The sequence below is a fragment of the Montipora foliosa genome, chromosome 11 (assembly GCF_036669935.1).
Source record: "Montipora foliosa isolate CH-2021 chromosome 11, ASM3666993v2, whole genome shotgun sequence".
In the NCBI taxonomy this organism is placed as follows: domain Eukaryota; kingdom Metazoa; phylum Cnidaria; class Anthozoa; order Scleractinia; family Acroporidae; genus Montipora; species Montipora foliosa.
Window position 1 is genome coordinate 53,654,366 of NC_090879.1, and position 20,000 is coordinate 53,674,365.

The 20,000-nt window shown below is 39.4% G+C and overlaps 1 protein-coding gene and 1 pseudogene across 1 annotated transcript; both read left to right on the forward strand.

Annotated features, from left to right (window-relative positions):
• The first annotated feature begins 14,728 nt into the window (after positions 1-14,728).
• Positions 14,729-15,472, forward strand: LOC137977563 (uncharacterized). The gene has a single exon (XM_068824813.1). It carries the CDS (start codon positions 14,729-14,731, stop codon positions 15,470-15,472), a length of 744 nt encoding a protein of 247 aa, XP_068680914.1.
• A 4,233-nt stretch (positions 15,473-19,705) lies between these two features.
• The window catches only part of LOC137977413 (uncharacterized), a 7,673-nt pseudogene continuing 7,378 nt past the window's right edge, over positions 19,706-20,000 (forward strand).

Genomic DNA, 20,000 nt, shown 5'->3' on the forward strand with positions numbered 1-20,000 from the left:
CCATGTATCTGTATAAGCAACGTAGACGTCACAGAGACAAAGTAATTAAACCACTGCTGTTTTTAAAACCTCAAACAGGAAACTGACTTTCATACAGAAATTGTCATCACCAGATCACTGACCTGTCAGTAAAAGAGAGGTCAAGTTTTTATAAATGTGCTCTTGGAGCCCAGATTTACTGTTTGTTGTCTGTATTATAGAGGCTTTCTTGTGAAAGGAAATGTCTGAGGATTCTGTCGGGAGATAGGAAACTGTACTTAATAGAGAGATATCCGTAGTGCAGAGGCTCACTGAGGAGAGGTTCCACCGTATGTGAAGGTTAAATCTGATAAGGCCAGCCCTTGAAAAAGTTGCGCAAAAGCTTTGGAGGGGCGTGACACATGCATGTCATCTTTTTGTGGTCTGTGGTATTTCCTAGCAATAATACGATTTTGTTTTGGTCACTATAAATGTAGAACTCATTGCTAACATTCATAAATCGTTTCCTTGCAAGTCAAATAGGGGCAATGGCCTGGGCTTCTAGTTTGTCAGACACACCATAGGCGTTGATTTCTAGTTCATGCAATCAGCAAGTTTGCCTCTTCAATGCAGAGACCCCTTGGAGATATTTGCGAGACGGAGTTCCTCTCGCAAGTTCAGTTGAAAGAGGGAGGAAGAAAAGGAATCTTAAACTGAAGAAGATTTACACCCGCAAACGGAATAAGATCAATGCCAGAAATAACAGACCCTATAAAGACATAGAGGCAATGTCTTTGTTCTGTTCGTGTGATAAGGGTTGCTTGATGCGTCGGCCAGCTCATGAATGTTGACGAATGATACAGGATTTGAGTGCATCTTTTCATCAAAAAAGTTACAACGAACAAAATTATGTTGTTTTAAGACTAATGAAAGTCAGAGATTGTCCTAATGGGCGTAGAACGATTACTTACAAGGTACCAACGCTAGCAACAGTTTGCAGAGGGCTTTTCAAATATGTTACGGATTTTCCCGCCAAAAACTCCAAGTTCTTCCCAAGAAATTAGAGGAGGATGGTGTCTCTATCCAACGACATGAGAGGACGACACGGAAATAACACCATGAGACTTTTGCCAGAAGCGAGGAGGGCTGTAAGTGACTTCATTTGTTCCAAAGGACGACTGAATCTCACTACAGAAGATCAAGAACTCGGAAACGATACTTTGACTGTTGCACCTTAATGCGCAAGATGTGGAGAGAATTTGTTAAAGTAAACCCGAATCTTAAAACAAACCGTTCAAAGCTAAAAAATAAGGGACCTGTAATTAGTTTTTCCACCTTTAGAAACATATTTAACGAGGACTTAGGGGACCTACTCAGCTTTAGGAAGGCCAGGATAGATACATGTCAGTACTGTGATGAAATTCAGAACAAATTGCGCATTATACATTTAGAGCTTAAAAATGGTAACTTCAGTAATGTCAATGAATTAGAGCGATTACAAAACGAACGCAACGCTCACTGGCTTGAAAGTGAAAGAAGATTCACTTGTATGAAATAGGACATGGTTATCCTCTCGAAGAAAAACTGAATAGTTTCAGTGGCTTTTCCTTTTGAACTCTGAGAACTCAGTGGAACTGATCAGCATTGATATTGTAAAGTAACAAAGATGGATAGTGTGATAAAAATAAAACAACTGTTTGAAATATGACTTCTGTTTTCCTTACATATTAAATAGCATCGATCGCAGAAACCTATCGTCAGGCTCAAGACGGCTGTTTTTCAAATGAATACAGTGGAACTCGATAATACACACGCCAGCTCTCAGGAAAATGTGTTTAATCGGTCAAATTGTGAGCGCGGCCCAAAATTAAACATTGGACATCTTTCAAAGCAAAGTTTTGTTATACAGTATTGTGAAAAAGTAATGAGAGCGAAATGCACGAATTTCGTTCTTTGTCCCTGCGAACTTTCGACGAAATTTCGCGATGTTTCTAGCGTAATTTCGCTAAAACAAAGAGAGAAAATTCGCCGCATTTTCGAGCCCAGCGCGAAAATTCGCTAAAACAAAGAGCGAAAATTCGCCGCATTTTCGAGACCAGCGCGAAAATTCGCTCTAAAAACAATGGGAGAAAATTCGCCGCATTTTCGAGACCAGCGCCAAAAACCAAAAGCGTAATTTCGCAGGGAAACGGAAAGCCAGCGTTGCAGCACTAAATTGGGGACACTGTAAACTTTGTCGCTTTAGAAGGACTGCTTGAAATCATTTTTCACGAAAAAACCTCTGCCAAAGGAATGGGAAAGGATTCAGGTGAGCAATTTCGTGCAATTTGGAACGGCAGTGATAGAATAGCATCGAGAAATATTTCATAGTGTAACGGCGCCTTAAGAAAGAAACTTTTAGTTTGGAAACCTTGAGACTGTAAAACAAACATGAGGTCTATTTTGTCTGGAAATTTGCATAGTAAGTTTGAAAGAAAAGCACTTAATAGGGTGAGATGTTGCTTTCTATCCCATACATTCTAGTGTTGTGCTCGCTGGTAACACCCACAAAAACTATACCAAAACAACAAATGTTCGCTCGAAAATTCGAAGGAAAAATCGGGAAGAGCGAGTTTTCGCTCGGAATATCGGAACAAATTATCAGTGAATGCGAATTTTCGCTCGAAATTTCGGTACGAATTATCGGTGAAAGCGAATTTTCGCTGGAAATTTCGGAACGAATTGTCGGTCAAAGCGAATTTTCGCTCGAAAATTTGCGTCAACTACAACAATAGACATTGCGAAAATTCGGCGAATTTTCTGCGAACTTTCGCACTGGACAAAAATTCGCCATTTTTCGTCGAAAAGCCCCGAAATTCGCGCATTTCGTCGAATTACGTTCTCATTACTTTTTCACAATACTGTACAATGCATGTTTCCTTTTTGGGTGAATTTTTCTGTTCACAGTTCATTTGATTTCAACGTGACTTGTACCGTAAGCATTTAGAATAAAACTAATCCCTTTCACTATTCTTGTTACAATCCCAAGGGTCTGTGTGATCAGATGAAACTGCAGTAGTAGTAATTAAAGATAAAAAATAGATAGAACTGACTGTCTAGAATAGTCAAACACCCGAAGCAAAACAGACCGATCAAACATGTTTTTTGTGATAACATCGAATTAACAAATAAAAATCTGTCATTATTTCAACAGAGTAATTAGCAAGCGATTCACAATGTTTAAAAGCTTGTCAGCTCGGAAACAGATTAATTAAGCAGGTGTCCATAGAGCGAGGTTTCACTATACAAAAGGAGGATGGTGAGGGTAACGTTTCCAGTTCAAGAAAAAGAACTCGAAGTTTTCCTGCTCGCGTCTGAAGATTCTGCCACATTGATTGTCCTTGCAATATGGGCCAGCGTTATAATTGGAAGGTGGTAAAGCAAAACACCATGTGATTTTGAAAAAGAGCTATATGGTCAGGTGATACTGGTCACATTGGCATACGTATGGCGAGGTGGACGGACGTACAGTTGTACAGTCACCAAAACCACATTTTCTCGCACAGATGGGTTACCATATTTTCTTATCCATGGTGCTCCATGGCGTGGAGCTTGGCTAGTAATGGAAGATAATGAGATCAAGGGGCTAGTGCAGGGATTTGCAACAGGATCGTTGAGCAAAAATATCAATGTTCTCCTCTTCATGAGAAGCTTTACCTGAAAAGAGTTTTCACTGTAGGACTTCACATGACGTCACACATTAGTTAGATTAGCGGCCATTTGGGCAAAATTATATCGTAATTAAACTTTAGAACGTGTGGTGGTACCGGTTCTTTATGTGTGAATTTTTACACTTAATTTGTCCTGAGGTAAGACAGAAACGATGGATTAAATGTTTACTCAGTGACCTTAAGTAGAAAGAAGAAGAATTGTGCGGGAAATCCAAAATTGCTTGGTGCGCCACATCATTGGCAGACAACAACAATCGTTCGCTTCGTTTTGAATTACATCAGGTTTGCGGATCCTCTTTAAGTCAAAAAAAGAGGTGGTATATCCTTTCAAGTATTTATTGTGACACTTTTTGGCATGATTGGTGGCTTACTGAAATCCAGTGGTGGTTCTGATAAAACGTTGGCGGCATTAAGGACATTCAACCATGTTGTATCTGTATAAACAACGTAGACGTCAGAGAGCTAAACACTCAGTCCCAGTTAAATTGGGCCAAAATGGTTTTTTGCTGTCTTAGCGTTAAAATTACTCTTGATAAGTATTATTGTAAAGTACAATTATTTTCTTCCCTTCGCTGAGAAACAATCTTTCAACAAAAGTAGCATTCAACCAAAGAGCACTGTTTTTGTTGAAAATTTCGAACCTTCAACCACGCTCTAAACTGCAGTTTTCGCTGTCCACTTTCGAGTTCAATGCAGCAGTGGTCTTATTGTACATATTTGTTCCCCTATATTGTTGACTTTGGCTTTATATGACGAGAGGGTACGAAAGGACGTTTTCACCATCATTGAGACTGCTCGGTGTTCGTCTTTTGGTGATGTCAGTAACCTCCATTACCAAAAGACTACATGTTCAAAGAAAGAGAGAGAAATGCCCAGTTCCCATGATAAAGTGCCCATATCAGTTCTTCTTTATATCCGCATACTCAGACAAGAAGTCATTTTCGAGAGAGTTAAGAGATGCGCAAAATTTCAGTGCAAGTCCATACAACTCAGGGGTTATGGCTAAGAGAATAACCTCAGTTACTTCGATTTCTCTGCAATGGTTATTCTAAGGTGCGGTTTTCCTCCTGAAAGCGTTGCTTCTAAATCATTTCGCGATTTTAACGTTGAATTGCTTTTTGTATACTGGATTTTAAAGTTAAGGTTGCATTGAAGCAGTTTGAACGTAACCTCCATTACCGCATTTTCTAATCTTTGTTAATATATTACTGTACTACCATTGAATGGAAACACTAATCTTATTGGCATTGAATTAAAGGTCACTGGCAGCTATGAAAGATGATTTCACAAGACAATCACCCTTGTTGACTCCTTGCTATTCGCCACGTGCTATGGAACATCGCTTCCATTGCATGATTTCTGATAAACGTACTGAGTCTTGGTTGTCTTAATTTGGCTCATAAAAAGCAGAATAAGTTGCCTCTACTTAACGAGTGTATTCCAAATGGTGAACAAAAACGATTTTTGGTAACGAGAGGCAGGTATTTAATCCTTAACTCCCCTTTTCGATTATAAGGAAATGAGAGATATGTGCAGTGACAGAGCGAATTCTATTGAATACCTACATTCGTATGTTTTGAACTCTCTCTTCTAAAAAGTATCATTTTTTATTTGGATGGAAGGATTTTAATCCGTGCGTAAGGTGGACCTTTTCCTTGCAGATGGCTCCAAAAAAGCGTCATGAAATTCAAATAGCATACATAGTGAGAGAAAATCGCTGAGCAATGGTGTATCAGAAACAAAAATGAAAAAAAAAACAAGGGCAGAGCTACAAAAAGAGTATAGGGAGAGGAAAAAGTATACTTGAAGCGGGAAAGAGAACGCAAACGTGCCGTGTACATGCCCACAGTGCTTTTCGCAGCCGATGAAAGAGCTAAACAGCGAAAGGAAAAGGGGGAGAAGTCTCAAAGTTTTAGAGCCAGGGAAAAAGCAAGATCCTTGCAAGTTTTAAGAAATTCCACAATCTCTAAAAATTACGAAACCTGGGTGAGTTACTGGCTCACTTGCCGTTGAAATGGACTTTCAGAAGGCAACAAATGAAGCTAAGAGCAGAAAAAGAATCAGTTGGGGAATAGCCAAGGCCCAGAAGAAAATAAAAAGCCTGGAAAATGAAAAGGACAAGCTGAAGAGAAAAACATGGGTGCTTAAAAAGCGAATACTGAGGCTGAAAGAAGAACCACGAAAAGAACACCCACCGAGCCCACAGCGACCAAGCCTCAGACCCTAGGAGGCAGAATGAATTCTGCAATAAGGAAGGCTAGTGTAAGCCCCAAATCTATGCCATGTCAAATTGGGAGGCAGTTGCTGTTTTCTCTGGTATTGATTGACAAAGTGAGTTCTTCCCTGAAGGAAAGTAACTCGTCCATTACAAAAAAGAGGCACCAAGGACCAGCTGCAAGCATTGCTGTGTATCGTAAACCTATGTAGATAATTTCCTGTTTTTAAATAAATCGTCATAAATAGGCAAAAATGTAGTTTTCTTTGATTATTCAATTATTGTGTAACCTCCGTTACCAATGTTGTTACTAAGAGAAATAATATTTATATTGGCTGATAACGAAACTAAACACAGAAAAGTTACCCTGACAGATATGAAGGTGTATCTGCCGCGGATATTAAGAGAAACCTTATTGGAGAAAGCACTCCCTTTAACTTAATTGCCTGAAGATCAAAATTTCTATAAACCTTTTAAACTAATAGTTCTCTATAAGGTATGTAATTCTTATTGATTTGATAGAAGTGATCATTGTTCAGATGCTCTTGGCTTTGTTTGAAAACTGGTTTAGCCACAGATCAAATAACTAGTTATCACTCTTCCGTTTCAGTGCTAATTCTATAACCTCCATTACCAAAATCGTTACCAACAAAAAATCAAAATATTTACTTTTGTCTTAGAATTATTGAAACTCAAGTTGAACATGTATATCAGTGATACAAATAAGGTCCTTGAAGGGCACAAACCATTAAGATCACATTCCATACAAAGATTATTACAAGAACTTTATATTTTTTTGACTAATTTTCCAAAATGTGATGTTTTAATACAAGTATGAGCCAGTAATAAGGACATCTGTTTTCTATTTCACAATTTCGTTTGTGCCAGTTATTAGTTTTGGTGTTGTATCAAAAAGAAACGACTTTTAGTTCACTGAAAAGCAAACTTTCCGAAATTTGTTTGTATTTTACACTAAGAATGACCCTTTGTTAAGAGACCCACCCACTCCTACAAAAATGTTAACGAAAACCTTACGAATAAAGTTTAGATGCTAATTGTTTTTTGTTTCTTATCCCAGAGATGTAGGAAATTTTGATATGAACATTTAAAACGTAATCAAACAATATTGCATTTTTCCAATTTCTTCAATCCTTATGGCCCATTTTAACTGGGAATGAGTGTAAAAGCAAATGCAAAGCAGTCGAAAGGGATAAAACCAAAAAGACCAAGTGGATTGGTTTCTTAGAAAAAGAACTCACCTTTGACGGCAAAAAAAAAAAAGCAGAAAACCTTCTCCCAGCATCCTAAGAAACACCACCGTCTACACCATACTTGCATGCTAAAAACGTTAAGCCCTTCAGTATGTCCATCGAAAATGTCATCAATGGAGCATCTGGGAACAAAAAGACCGCAACTGAAAATAGCACTCAGCCGTACCTTGGTGTAGCTAGAAGATAGCTGTTATGTCTACAAGGGATCGTTGGGCACTATTCTTGGCTACAGCTACGTTCACAGAGATGGTAAGATGAAGGAGGATGTTATTTCAACCGTTTCGGAAGCAGTCAAAATTGCTGCATTAAAGAAAGGTATGGATTGTGGTTTAGACTTGGCCCTCTATAAGGAAACAAAAACACGAAAAACAAACTAGGATGCAAGTGCCAGATGGGATGCAATTGTATGTCAAGCTGGAAAAGAGGCAGCCGGATGCTGGATGGCAAACAGTACTCAATTTTGTAAAACTTGGCAGAAGTGGGGTAAGTTTTGAATTTTTATGTGCTATTGGAGTTACCTACGCAGACGTGACTATAGTGTTGGGTGTTTGTGAAAAGTAGTTAAGACCCTTTTTTCCGGAGTTATTTTCACCTTTCTTTTTATCAAAATCGAATAAAGATTTGAATTTTTTGCTGACCAAGAATAAGGTTAACGTATGCAAATCAATGGTGTTCTCAGTAGTCCACTCAACCCCAAGAGTGGCATTCCTGCTTATCCTGCTGGCTTGGGGCCAGGTTTGACATGGGCCATAAGGAAAGCCAATCTTCACCATGCAGCAAGACCAACAATGCTGTTTAATCTAAAGCTCGATGGATGACCATTTGCAGATAACATAAATATGGATTTATGGCCACATTCCTTGGAAATCAAATTGTAAAGATAACTTTCGCAATTTTTGCCTGTAAATTTTTTCTGTTTGTGTGACTTTTGTAGATTTGGATTTGTCCATCTTCTAGGGCCATGTGGCCTCTTCAACTAAAACCACCTTTCCTGGGGTTATGAGCCCTCACATTTTAAAATCACCTAATCAAAAATTTTGTTCAGGTGCTTTAATGTTTAAGCACTTTTTAGGAGTTTTCTTGCATTGATTGATATTGCTTTACAAGTATGATTGAATATTACGGTTATTTACTTATTAGGAAAAGACCAAGTCTCTGTGGGATTTGTTGCAGTTGATGTGGACTACAATAGCTCTGAAAGTTGTTGATCGGTTTACCTTTTAGCAATTGGAAATTGTAAGGAGAATAGGTAGGCTGTTGCATTGTTTACCAAATAGATTCGGTGCTGACATAAATTTGTTCAGTAATAGATCACAAATTATCTCGAGTCTGTGGTAGAATAGAATCCTTTTGTATTATAAAAAATGATACCGAAACAAATTCTATACAATTTAGAGTCGTTTGACATTACCTCTTCGAATACTTTTTCCAAGTCAATTTGTACAAAGATTTTTTTTTTGTATGAATTTTGTCCACTGACTTGGTAAGAGTTTTGTCAATGTGTTAATACTGTACCATGTAGCTTGCTTAATGTGGTCAAATGCTATCTAACTTCTAAGAACTTTCTTCCATTAAAAGAGACAAAATTGTTTAATTTACGTGATAAACATGGTTTATGCATCTGCCTTTCATTAGACGATAAGCATCAACCTATCACACGATGTGCAGTTAATATTGCACGAACAATACTGGATGCACGGAACTGTTCATTAGCTTTATCTTTTGTCATTGTTGAAGAAACCTTGCAAATCTAGTTTTCCTTTCCAGAGTGTCCTCTTTCTTTGCTCAATCATCCTAAAAATAATACATGGATTAAGCTAGCAGATAATGCATCCACTCCTAAAGATTTTTGGAAAATATCAAACCAAATCCTTGGTTTGCCAAATCCTTGGCACAAACACAAGAACTGGTCCATTACAAGACACAGATGGCAACATAATAACTGATGAAGAGCAAAAAGCAGATTTATTGAACAAGTCGTTTTTAGATACTGCTATTAATCTTACAAGGAACTTAGACCCAGTCCCCATTGACACTACTTGTTTTATAAAAAGGGTTACTCCGACTGTTGAAAATTTCATGGGATGAGATCAAGAATGATGTTCTCAAATCCCTTGAACCAAATAAGTCGGTGGGCCCTGATCAAGTTTCACCTAAAGATCTTAGATTAGCTCAGGATTCTGTGATACAAGGGTTGTTTGAGGTTTTCAAAAAGAGCAGGGATTGTTGTAGATTCCCCCAGCAGTGGAAGGAATCCTTAGTTACTGCTCTTTTTAAAAAAGGGAGTAAATTGGATCCTAATAATTATAGACCTATATCTTTGCTTAGTGTCCCAGGAAAACTGCTTGAAAGGGTTGTATGTAAGTCCTTTGATGATCATATTTTATCTAATAGTATTTTAACTAATAAGCAATGGGGCTTTAGAAAAGGTTATTCAACTGAAAGTCTTCTCCTACATCTTACTGAAGCTTGGAGAGAGGCTTTGGATGGAGGTCGCAGGGTTGGAGTGTTATTCATTGATTTCCGTAAGGCTTTTGATTGTGTAAATCACACTATCCTTGTTGAAAAACTAAAAGGAATTGGAGTTATGGGCAGTATGTGGAATTGGATCAATGATTACCTCTCCAACCGTGTGCAAAGGACTCAAGTTAATGGTATAAGATCGGATTTAAGACCTGTTAAAAGTTGGAGTACCCTAAGGGTCCTTATTAGGTCCCAGACTCTTTGCAACTTATGTAAATGATTTACCAGATCATGTTAACAGAGGGGCGTTATATATGTATGCGGACAATACAACAATTTTTGTAATAGGTGACACTGTTGATGAGATCGTTCTTTTTTTACAAGAGGTTCTTGACCAGGTGTATACTTGGTGCCTTATGAATAGACTGATTATTCACGAGGGTAAATCTGAGGCAATGATTTTGAGCATTAATCCCTTCATTGGTCCTTTGAAACCTCTGAAGTTGGGTGAGGATTTTATTCAGTACATATCCTCTACTGCTTGTCTCGGGGTTACCATCGATGATAAACTGTCTTGGTCTCAGCATATTAAATCAATTTGTGTGTCATTCAATAGTAAAGTCAAAAGGCTGAGACGTATAAGTTTTTTACCCAAATCTATGCTAGAAACTCTGTACTTTAAGACTGTAATCCCAAGTGTCCTCTATGGGGTTGTGGTTTGGGGCTCTGGCTCCAAATTTAAAGAATTAGAATGGATACATATTAGAGCTGCTAGACTAATTCATAAGTTGCCAAAGGGCATGACTGATGAAGATATTTTAGCAAGAGCGGGGTGGATGTCTCTTGAATATTTTTATAAATTTCGTATTTTAATGATTACTCATAAGGCTTTTTATAATTTAGGTTTAGAGGAAATAAATTCATTAGTTGTTAGGACCTGTAAGAGCTATAATCTTAGGAAATCTTTAAATATTTTAGTTAATAGACCAAACACTGAGCTCGGTCGTAATTCCTTTGTACACAGGGCTGCAATCGCCTGGAATTCCCTGTCTGATAGTGTAAGATCTTTTTCTAATCAAACAGGCTTTAAAAATGGACTGAAGCAGTTAAAACATACTGTTATGAATACCACTTTTGAAAAAGACAGCTCAGTAGTTTATAATAAGCATGCCGATTTTTATTATTATTAATACATATTTTATGCTTTATTTATTTTTAGCGATTATTTATCTTATTTATCTAAAGTTTAATCACTACCATATGTATGTATTGTTAATTTTATTACAGTAGGTCCACATCAGCTGTAAAGTTGCTCTTTTTCCTCTTGACCTGCTTTACTAAATAAAGGTATGTATGTATGTATGTATGTATGTATGTACACTTTTACCCTTAATGTTACTGATCCACATTAATTCTTCATTTTACTTAATTATTTATTTTTTGATCAGGAAAGAGCTGTCAAACCTTCTAAGAAGGCTTAGTGAGGAGAAAAATGTTATTAAGAGCGGCTCCGCCTAAATATCGACTAAACCGGGAAATAGCCAAAAAATGGAATTTCTTCAAACTCCCCCAGAATGAAGTTCTTAGGGCACTAGTTACAAAAATATTATTTTAAGTTCGTTAAATCATTTAGTGTTTTCATTAACGAACTTTTTCTTCCCGATGGCCAAAATCGGCCAAAATCGATCGAAAATAGACGGCATATTTAGAGACTCGTAACATCGAAAGTAAAGATTATCATTAAAAACTAATTGTACGTCGCATTTCTACTCTCTTTCTTGTATATTTAGAGCTATTTGGATCGCGATTTGATTAGAAATCAAACATTTCACGAAATTTTGAAACCTTATGGCTTAGGACAGCTAAACGAGAAGTGAATATTTAGCCTATTTTCAGCTGCTCAAAAGGCGTTCTGATACATGGATTTCCCCAAAACGGTTTATGCGTCTGAAAGGGCATGATTTCTTCTTCAAATTAGTGAAATAAAGTTTTTGGGTAATTAAAATCGTGAGCGCTGAAAAGGCGAAGTAAATGCAGTTCTACTTCCTGAAAACGTGACCTTTGACCTAAGCGTCACGAATGTGACAACAACAATAGACAGCAGATGTTTCGTTAGTTTTAAACATTTTCCAATGAAATCGGTCCGAAACAGTTACTGCAAGAAACTGGTAGAAGTACGGAATCTTATCGTGTCTGCGAAGGAGATAAAAGTCGCATTTCTGACACAAAATAACTTCGTTCGTTAATAGCATTAATAAACGAGCTTCAATAAAATTTGCGAAGTTGCGATGCGTTTTATCTAGCCGATACTCACCTGAACGTTTTATTTATAGCAGATGTCGACTCGTTTTCTTGGAAAAACGTTCGGAAGGAACTAAATTCAGATTTCTCCATCTTTGCAAGTACCAACGTGTAAATTCCCACCTGCAGCTGCCGAGCGCTGATAATCGTTCACCAGAGAAAAACAACCTGACTGCACAGTTGCCATCAGCAACCCCAAAGTAACATTCTCTCAAAATGTAAAGTGAAATAATGTTGGACTATTGACTGCCTTTCAGGACTAAATTAGAAAGCAGATTCAAGCTTCATTAGCTTTTAAAATTGCTTAAATTTATTTGTTTGCGTCGACTTTATTCATTTCATATATTATTAAATTGAAGTGAGTATGCGTTCCAATATTGACAGGTGTCCCAAATTTTCGGATAAATGTCGGTTGCAGCATTGGAAACAAGTCGCGAGGAGTTAACGACATAAAACTTATCAGCGGTTTCTGGATTTACTATCCTTGCCTTTTTTATCTGAAGAGAAAAGGAAAGAGGTCCAGGTCTAAAAAATTTCGTGACTTACGTGGTGTGGGCTCGTTAAGCGCCATGGCGTTCTGTGGATATTCAAAATATGTTGGGGGAGATTGCGGTGAAAGCCCAGATCGTCCGGCTACTGATCAGGTAGTAAGAATTGGTGATTGCAGCAAGGATATCAAGGGCCATCTCAAAACATGCAGCGTTTCAGAATCTGCTTTGAATTCAGAAGCAAGGCTTCTGCTGGCCCGGACAGGTAAAGTCTAAAACTAGTCAACTATGTAACCTGCAGAATTAAATTTCACTTATCTGACCATTTCTTTCATTACTGTCAATGATAGGCATCTTTGATGAGAACGAGATCTCTTTGAATGTTACTATTTGCCCAAGACACCGCGATTTATTTGGGCTAAGGTGGCGAAGCAACCGAAAAACGTGCTCAATTCCAAATTCATGGGCAGCGCATAGGACTACTAATGTGAAGGGTGAACGTGGAATAACCCTTGAACAGTCTCGTTGTCTCTTCAAGGCCACCGACATCGTAACCCCGGTTGGTTCAAGTAAGTTGCGTGAAATTAATCATCCTAGCCACACTGTTGTCCTGGCTTTGCAGGACAATTTTCAAGATGTAACTTCAGAGAAGTAATAGCTAATAGCGTTATATCTTGAGGTGGGGGAGGGGCGGGAGTGAGGGAAGAGGCGGTTTTCAACGGAGGAACGGTACAAATTTTCACAAGGTCCTTTCTTCGTGGAAGGTTATATTTTACTTTGTAGAAACATGTGTGGGAGGCCGGTGAAATTTTTAAGACAAGTCCAAGCAGTCCAAGAATGAATTAAATGTACGTTGTATCTTATAGCATTATTGTGCGAAAAGAGATACATTTTATTCTTCCTTTCTTCATTGCCCAAGGGGGTGGGGGGGGGGGGGGGAGGGGGAGCGATAATTTCGAAACACTGATTGCACTTACATACCTCGAAGCCCAGAATTTCTTTTATTCTTTAGCTGGCAATGTGCAAAATAGCTCAATTAAAACAATGGTAAATTAGTTCACAGTCATATGTCCGCAATGTCAGAAGAGACTCGACCAGAGCAACATTGAAATGGAAGATTCTCCAGGAGCGCAAGCAACAGCGTCCTTAAACACGCAAGAAGCAGCCGCCGACGTATGCCCCCCTCGATTGGATGAGGTAAGGATAAGATACGACCAACAAGTAAAAGCCTGACAGTGACATTTAAACTAACCTACAAAGAGCCCCGTCTGTTTAATTTACCAAGCAATTCGTAGTTAAACTGAAGCTCTGCAGAAAGGCGAATGGCAAAAAATCCACTATTACAAATAACTGAGCTAAAATTCTTGCCATCGTTTCTCTTGAATTTTTATGGGTACATGCTGTCATTGTGAGACCTTCAACCAGACCATAACAGTGTTATCGTATTATTTATATGCCAATTGTAAAATTGATATTGGTTTTTTCTAGCAACTATGCCAAGTAATATCACATTTTGTTACACGACTAAGTTAGTTCAGAGGGCGAATAACTAAAATCAGCAAATCGGATAGCTCCATTGCAGGTCCAATATTCTCTCAGTATTGGACCGGGAACTGTCCCGAATGATCCCGCACGATCACTTTTGAAAATTTGTTGGTTCTTTTATGGCCGGCCTACGTTTTTCTAAAAGAACTTGCTTTAGACGAAAAAGATTCCTTTCATTTTTCTTGCAACTTTCTGTCCCTTTTATTTTAGTAACATCAGACCAAAGTATACGCCTGTTTCGGCTCCCGATCAAAATCGCGCGCTTGAAGTATGAGATGTTTTTCCAGTCCTTCATCATGGCATTTCTTCGTAACAATTTTCAGTCGTGTAGTCAATCTCTTTTTGGTTAAGCTTGGTCGGAACGGTACTGGTAGGATATCGTCCCCATGACCTAAGGCCGGTATTCCCCTAGTACGAGCCTCGCGCTTGCTGAATAAGAAATATGTAAGTTATTAGAGCAGGATCTAGCCCACTAATGCTATTGAAACTCCATATTTCAGGAAGCAAGCTCTGCTGAGGACAGCAATTTATCCGCCATATATACAGGAATGATGGAGTTGAGATTAGACGGCAGCAACGAGGAGTCAACACAAGTGCCAGCTGAAGAGCATAGTGAACAGTACTTACGAAGGAAGCAACTCAATAAATTTCTGGAAAGTTGTAACGTAGAGAAATTAACTCGACCCAGGAAGAGGTGGGAAGAGGCGGGCCCACGTACGCGAAAAAATCACGTAAAAAAGCCAAAGATGTCATTGTATAGCAGCTTTGGATGTGATTATGCCAGGGGATGCAGCATATTTATGGGATGCACTGCAGTCGTCAATGCTTGTGGACAAAGAGCTTGGATCTGCAGTTGGTGACGACCACAAATACCTTGAAGCCCTGGCAGAAAAATACAAAAATGCATCCTCGTGGGATACAAGAAGGCAAGTTTTGTCGATAATGCCTGATCTAGTCCCTTTCAAACGCCTTCAGAGGTACTTGCCTGGTATCACTGAGTACCGAGTGAAAATTGCGCGCCAGCACAAAAATGTGTTTGGTCGGGGCGTTCCCCTTCCATTGAAGTATAGTCCCCGAATGCAAGTAGATCCTAGCCAACCTGACCATATTTTGACATTTATAACGAGTCCGCACAACATACAAGAACTCCCATTTGGACAGAAATACATGAAGTTATCAACTGGTGAGGTTGTGGAGACACCTAATGTAATTCGTAATATGATTCCGGAACGAATTGTAATCCAGTATACCCAATACTGCGAAGAAGCCGGATTCCAGCCTTTTGGACGCACAACGATGTTAACCATCCTCTCAAGCTGTAGTGCCAGTGTGAGAAAGTCGTTGCAGAGTATCGACTACATTGCCGCACAAGGAAGTAAGGCCTTTGACGATCTTTGCCATGTGGTGAGGAGACTAGAAGAATGCAGGATATTGAAGAGAGATGTCGCTGGACAATGGAAAAGTTGTCTGAAGAACGGGAAGCACTATCTAAAGTCGGATTATAAGGTATTCAAGAATTAGCATCATTAATTAAGTACATCGTGCCTGTAACAGCGTAGCTTGCTCCCAACCCCTTTGTATGCAACTACTCACAAATGCCCAAATTGTGTTTAAACTTGACTGATTTTCACTCACTTTCCTTATATTTATTATCAAACATGTTTCAATACCAAGCAGAGCAGAATGCAATAGAACAAACTGAGCTTCAAAATAAAATCCTTTAGCGCAGATTTTGCTATCTTTGATTTTCCTCCCTGGTTCTCAGTACCTTTTAGCAGACTGCAACAAATTCGCCGTTACTGTATCTTTGGTCTATTTCAGTAGCCGTAACAAAATCTAGTGTGCATTGTTTCTCTCCATTTATGAGCTACTGTAAATTATTTTACTTAGTCTCATAATATCGGTTGTCTGTTTTTATCAGGGGCACGTATCTCTCTCCTCGCCTGTGGCTGACCACTGTAGTGCATACGCTTTGAGCGATGAAAAAGATCCTTTGTTCAGCAGCTCAAGTGATCATTATCATGGTAATTCATGCTCCCAATGCGAAGAATTGAAAACTAAAATATCTGACATCCTGGCATACTTAAAACGAGAAGATCTGGGACTACCGGATAAAGAGTTGGATGACTTGCGTCATATTTGCGACCAAGCATTTCAAAATGTTCTGTCCTGGAAGGCCCATCAACTGAGAAGTAAAATTCAGGACTCTGCCAGAGTAGAAGTACTTGACGAACTAGACGAGTCATCCGTCATGATCACTTAGGACTGGGCCATGAAATTTTGGCCACAGAAATACCGTGAATCTCAAACTGACTGGTTTGCAAAGAGGGGCATTTCTTGGCACATAAGTGTAGTTGCAAGGAAACATCAGGGAAATCTAAAGAGTCAGTCCTTCGTGCACATTGTCAAAAAAGCTCGGTGGTTATCCGCATGATGGAACACGTATTGCGCACACTGAAAACGGAAAATCCTGAACTCACCACAGCATTCTTCCGGAGCGATAACGCCGGATTCTATCACAATTGAACCATGCTAGCTGCGTGTCGTTCCATGGGGCTGCCACTGGAATCACTCTTTCTAGAGTGGACTTTAGTGACCCTCAAGGAGGGAAAGGTCCTTGCGACCTCAAAGCACATGTCCGCAGATTTATAAATGAGGGGCACGATGTTCAAACTGCGGAGGACTTAAAAACTGCGATGCTATCAGCGGGAGGATTCACTGGGATCAGAGTGGCTGTTGTTGATTCATTGGGAATCAAGGAGAACCCCATCAAATGGGATGGCATAAGCTTGATTAACAACCTACAGTGCACGGGCACAACGATAACAGTATGGCGATCCTACAACGTGGGCAGTGGAAATACAGTGGACAAACAGCTACCAACAGGTATCACATGTAGTATTAACATCTAGTAATTATGAGAACAATAGGTTACAAGTATATGCTGTCGGCAACACCCTCATTTAGTTTACCATATAATGAGCGTGATTTAAAAAGCAGATACGAACATCACTTTTTTGTTCTGAGGGATAGGTAGCTATGCATTTTTTGTTATGGCATAAAGGTCACCTTATTGGCGGAAAGGTAACTTCATACGCCAACGTTCATCCCTTCCAGTAAGAGTATACTGCACGTGGGTACAGCTTGAGCTGAATAGCGGCTGTACATGTTTGAGGAACTTTTTACCAGAATCATGTATTTTTTTGTAAAACAAGTGGAGTGCGTCCGACACGCACCCAGAAGTCTTCAGATGAAAATTCTCTCATTGAAGTGCCAGAGACAGCAGAGGGAAATGCAGGGGTAGGTGTTTTCCAGTGTCCCAGTGAAGGATGTATCAAGGTCTATCAAAGATACTCAGCCCTTGAAAAGCACCTGTCATACGAAAAGTGTGAATTGCTCCCAGAGAGAGCCACACTTCTTGACCAAGCGAAAGAAATGTACCATCTTAAATTAACTGAAGGAAGGAGCGCAGGAGTGACAAGCCACGATGAGAGAACCGATCCTCGGGAAGTTGCCGCAAATACCAATCAACTGTCGAGAGGTTGGGCGTTGAAGCAAACAAAAAAATCCGCGCGCCTTAGTGAAACCCAAAAGAAGTACCTTAATGAAAAGTTTAGTATCGGGCAGCAAACAGGCCACAAAGTGGATCCGCTGTCGGTAGCTCGCGACATGCGCTACGCCAGAAATGCGGAGGGTAAGCGGCTGTTCACCCGAGATGAATTCCTTAGTACACAACAAATACATTCCTACTTTTCCTGGCAAGCTGGGAAACTACGCCATCAACATGCAGAAGATGACAGTAGTGATCGCGAGCCTGCTGTCGACCAACAGCAATATTGGGACACTCGGACAGAAGTTCTACGAGAAGTTCAGCTCCAGCATCTTATTACTTATGACAATCTTGATCTTTGCGCCTTGTATCATGCGAACAGGCTAAATCAGCTTAGTGTTGCTGTGTTAAAGTATATTTGTGAATACTTCGATATAAACAAGGAGCAACTAACGCTTCGCAAGAAGGCGCCTTATATTACTCTTATGGGAAAACTAGTGCAGTCATGTTCATGTCATGAACAGCAGTAACAGTGCAAGCATTTAAAGAAGCAGGGTAGTAGGAAAAGAACCTCTAAGTTCCCCTCACAACTAGCTTTTTTTGCGTGTAGGCTGTTTCTGGTCTAACAGATTGTGAATGATCCAAGTGTTTTCATTGTTTTTACTACAACCGAGTAAATTTCGTTTCGTTGAGTATGAAAGAAACAATTTCTTGCTAGTTTGAAGTCAGAAATCTTGTTTCAGCATAGGGTTTGGACTATTATTAGAGAAACAAGAACGTTGGTTTATTTGCGAGTTGTATGGTACTATAACCAGAGAGCGTTGGTTGTAGTTTAGTTTAAATGCCACTGTCAGGCTTTAACTTCGTCCATATGATGGTCGTGTCTTATCCTTACCTCATCCAATTGTTAGGGGCATACATCAGCGACTGCTCAGTTCTGGCATGCTTCTGGATGACTATGAAAAAAATTATACTTGCTTCAATTAGCTATTTTGGGAGATTGCCAACAAAAGAATAAAGCCTGATTCTGATATCCAGCCGACCTACCTGCGACGTAGTCGCCGGTTCCAACTGACAACGTTTCAGCGATCTGTTAAAGTGGGTCCCCGACTCGTCTGCTATGGATCGCGGACGTACTCAAATTGCCACGAAATGTAAACCGAATTGGCGCAATTTCCAACCATTCCATCTGAAAATATGGATAGTACGGGTCTGGCGGTGCTTGATATATGAACACAGCCAACGGAATTACTTATAATCTGGTCGTATTACCAGATCATCTCTTCCAAAGCCAGTCTTTTCTTTATGTACTTGGAGAAGTTTGTTCAGATGTTGTTGTATCTTTGCTGAGCAGAAGCAACATCAATCTTCAGTGTATTAGCGAGTGCTTGCCAAGAATTTTTCTTTACTCTTTGTTCTTTATATTCATGACAGGACGTGTCACATATAGCCCGGTACGCTCTTATTTCGTCCACGAACATTCAGTTTCTGGGTACATCCTCACGTGTGACTTCCTCCGCCATTTTGAAAGTAAGGAATAGTGGGAAAAATCGAGTTGTTACGTCATACATTGCGTCCGCAATTGATTTTCATCGCCGACGGCTGCTCAGTTAAACGAATTCGCAGGCAAGCCGGCGGTCAATGCCTGGGACAGATTATGATTCGCCAATAAATGTTCACTTATACCCCAGGTATGTCCGCGGCATGAGAGGACCAGGCTTAAAAGATATCGCGGGCGTGCAGTGTTTCGAACTTGTACCCCCCACCCCGTCTCCCCCGCTTCCTTTTCTCCCAAGTAAATGGCAAGTATGGAAATCGAAAAACCGCCAATAGATTCTATTGCATTACCTTGTCGGAACTTGTTTCGATGCTGAAACCAAAATTTATCCGAAAATTTGCGACACCTGTCAATATTCGAACGTGAACTCACTTTAAATTAATTTAATAATGTATCAAATAAATAAATGAAGTCGGCGCAAACAAATAAAGTTAAGCAATTTTAAAAGGTAATGAAGCTTGAATCTCCTTTCTAATTTAGTCCTGAAAGGCAGTCAATAGTCAAACATTATTTCACTTTACATTTTGAGAGAATGGTACTTTGGGGTTGCTGATGGCAACTGTGCAGTCAGGTTGTTTTTCTCTGGTGAACGATTATCAGCGCTCGGCAGCTGCAGGTGGGAATTTACACATTGGTACTTGCAAAGATGGAGAAATCTGAATTTAGTTCCTTCCGAACGTTTTTCCAAGAAAACGAGTCGACATCTGCTATAAATAAAACGTTCAGGTGAGTATCAGCTACATAAAACGCATCGCAACTTCGCAAATTTTATTGAAGCTCGTTTATTAATGCTATTAACGAACGAAGTTATTTTGTGTCAGAAGTGCGACTTTTAACTCCTTCGTAGACACCATAAGATTCCGTACTTCTACCAGTTTCTTGGAGTAACTGTTTTGGACCGATTTCATTAGAAAATGTTTAAAACTAACGAAACATCTGCT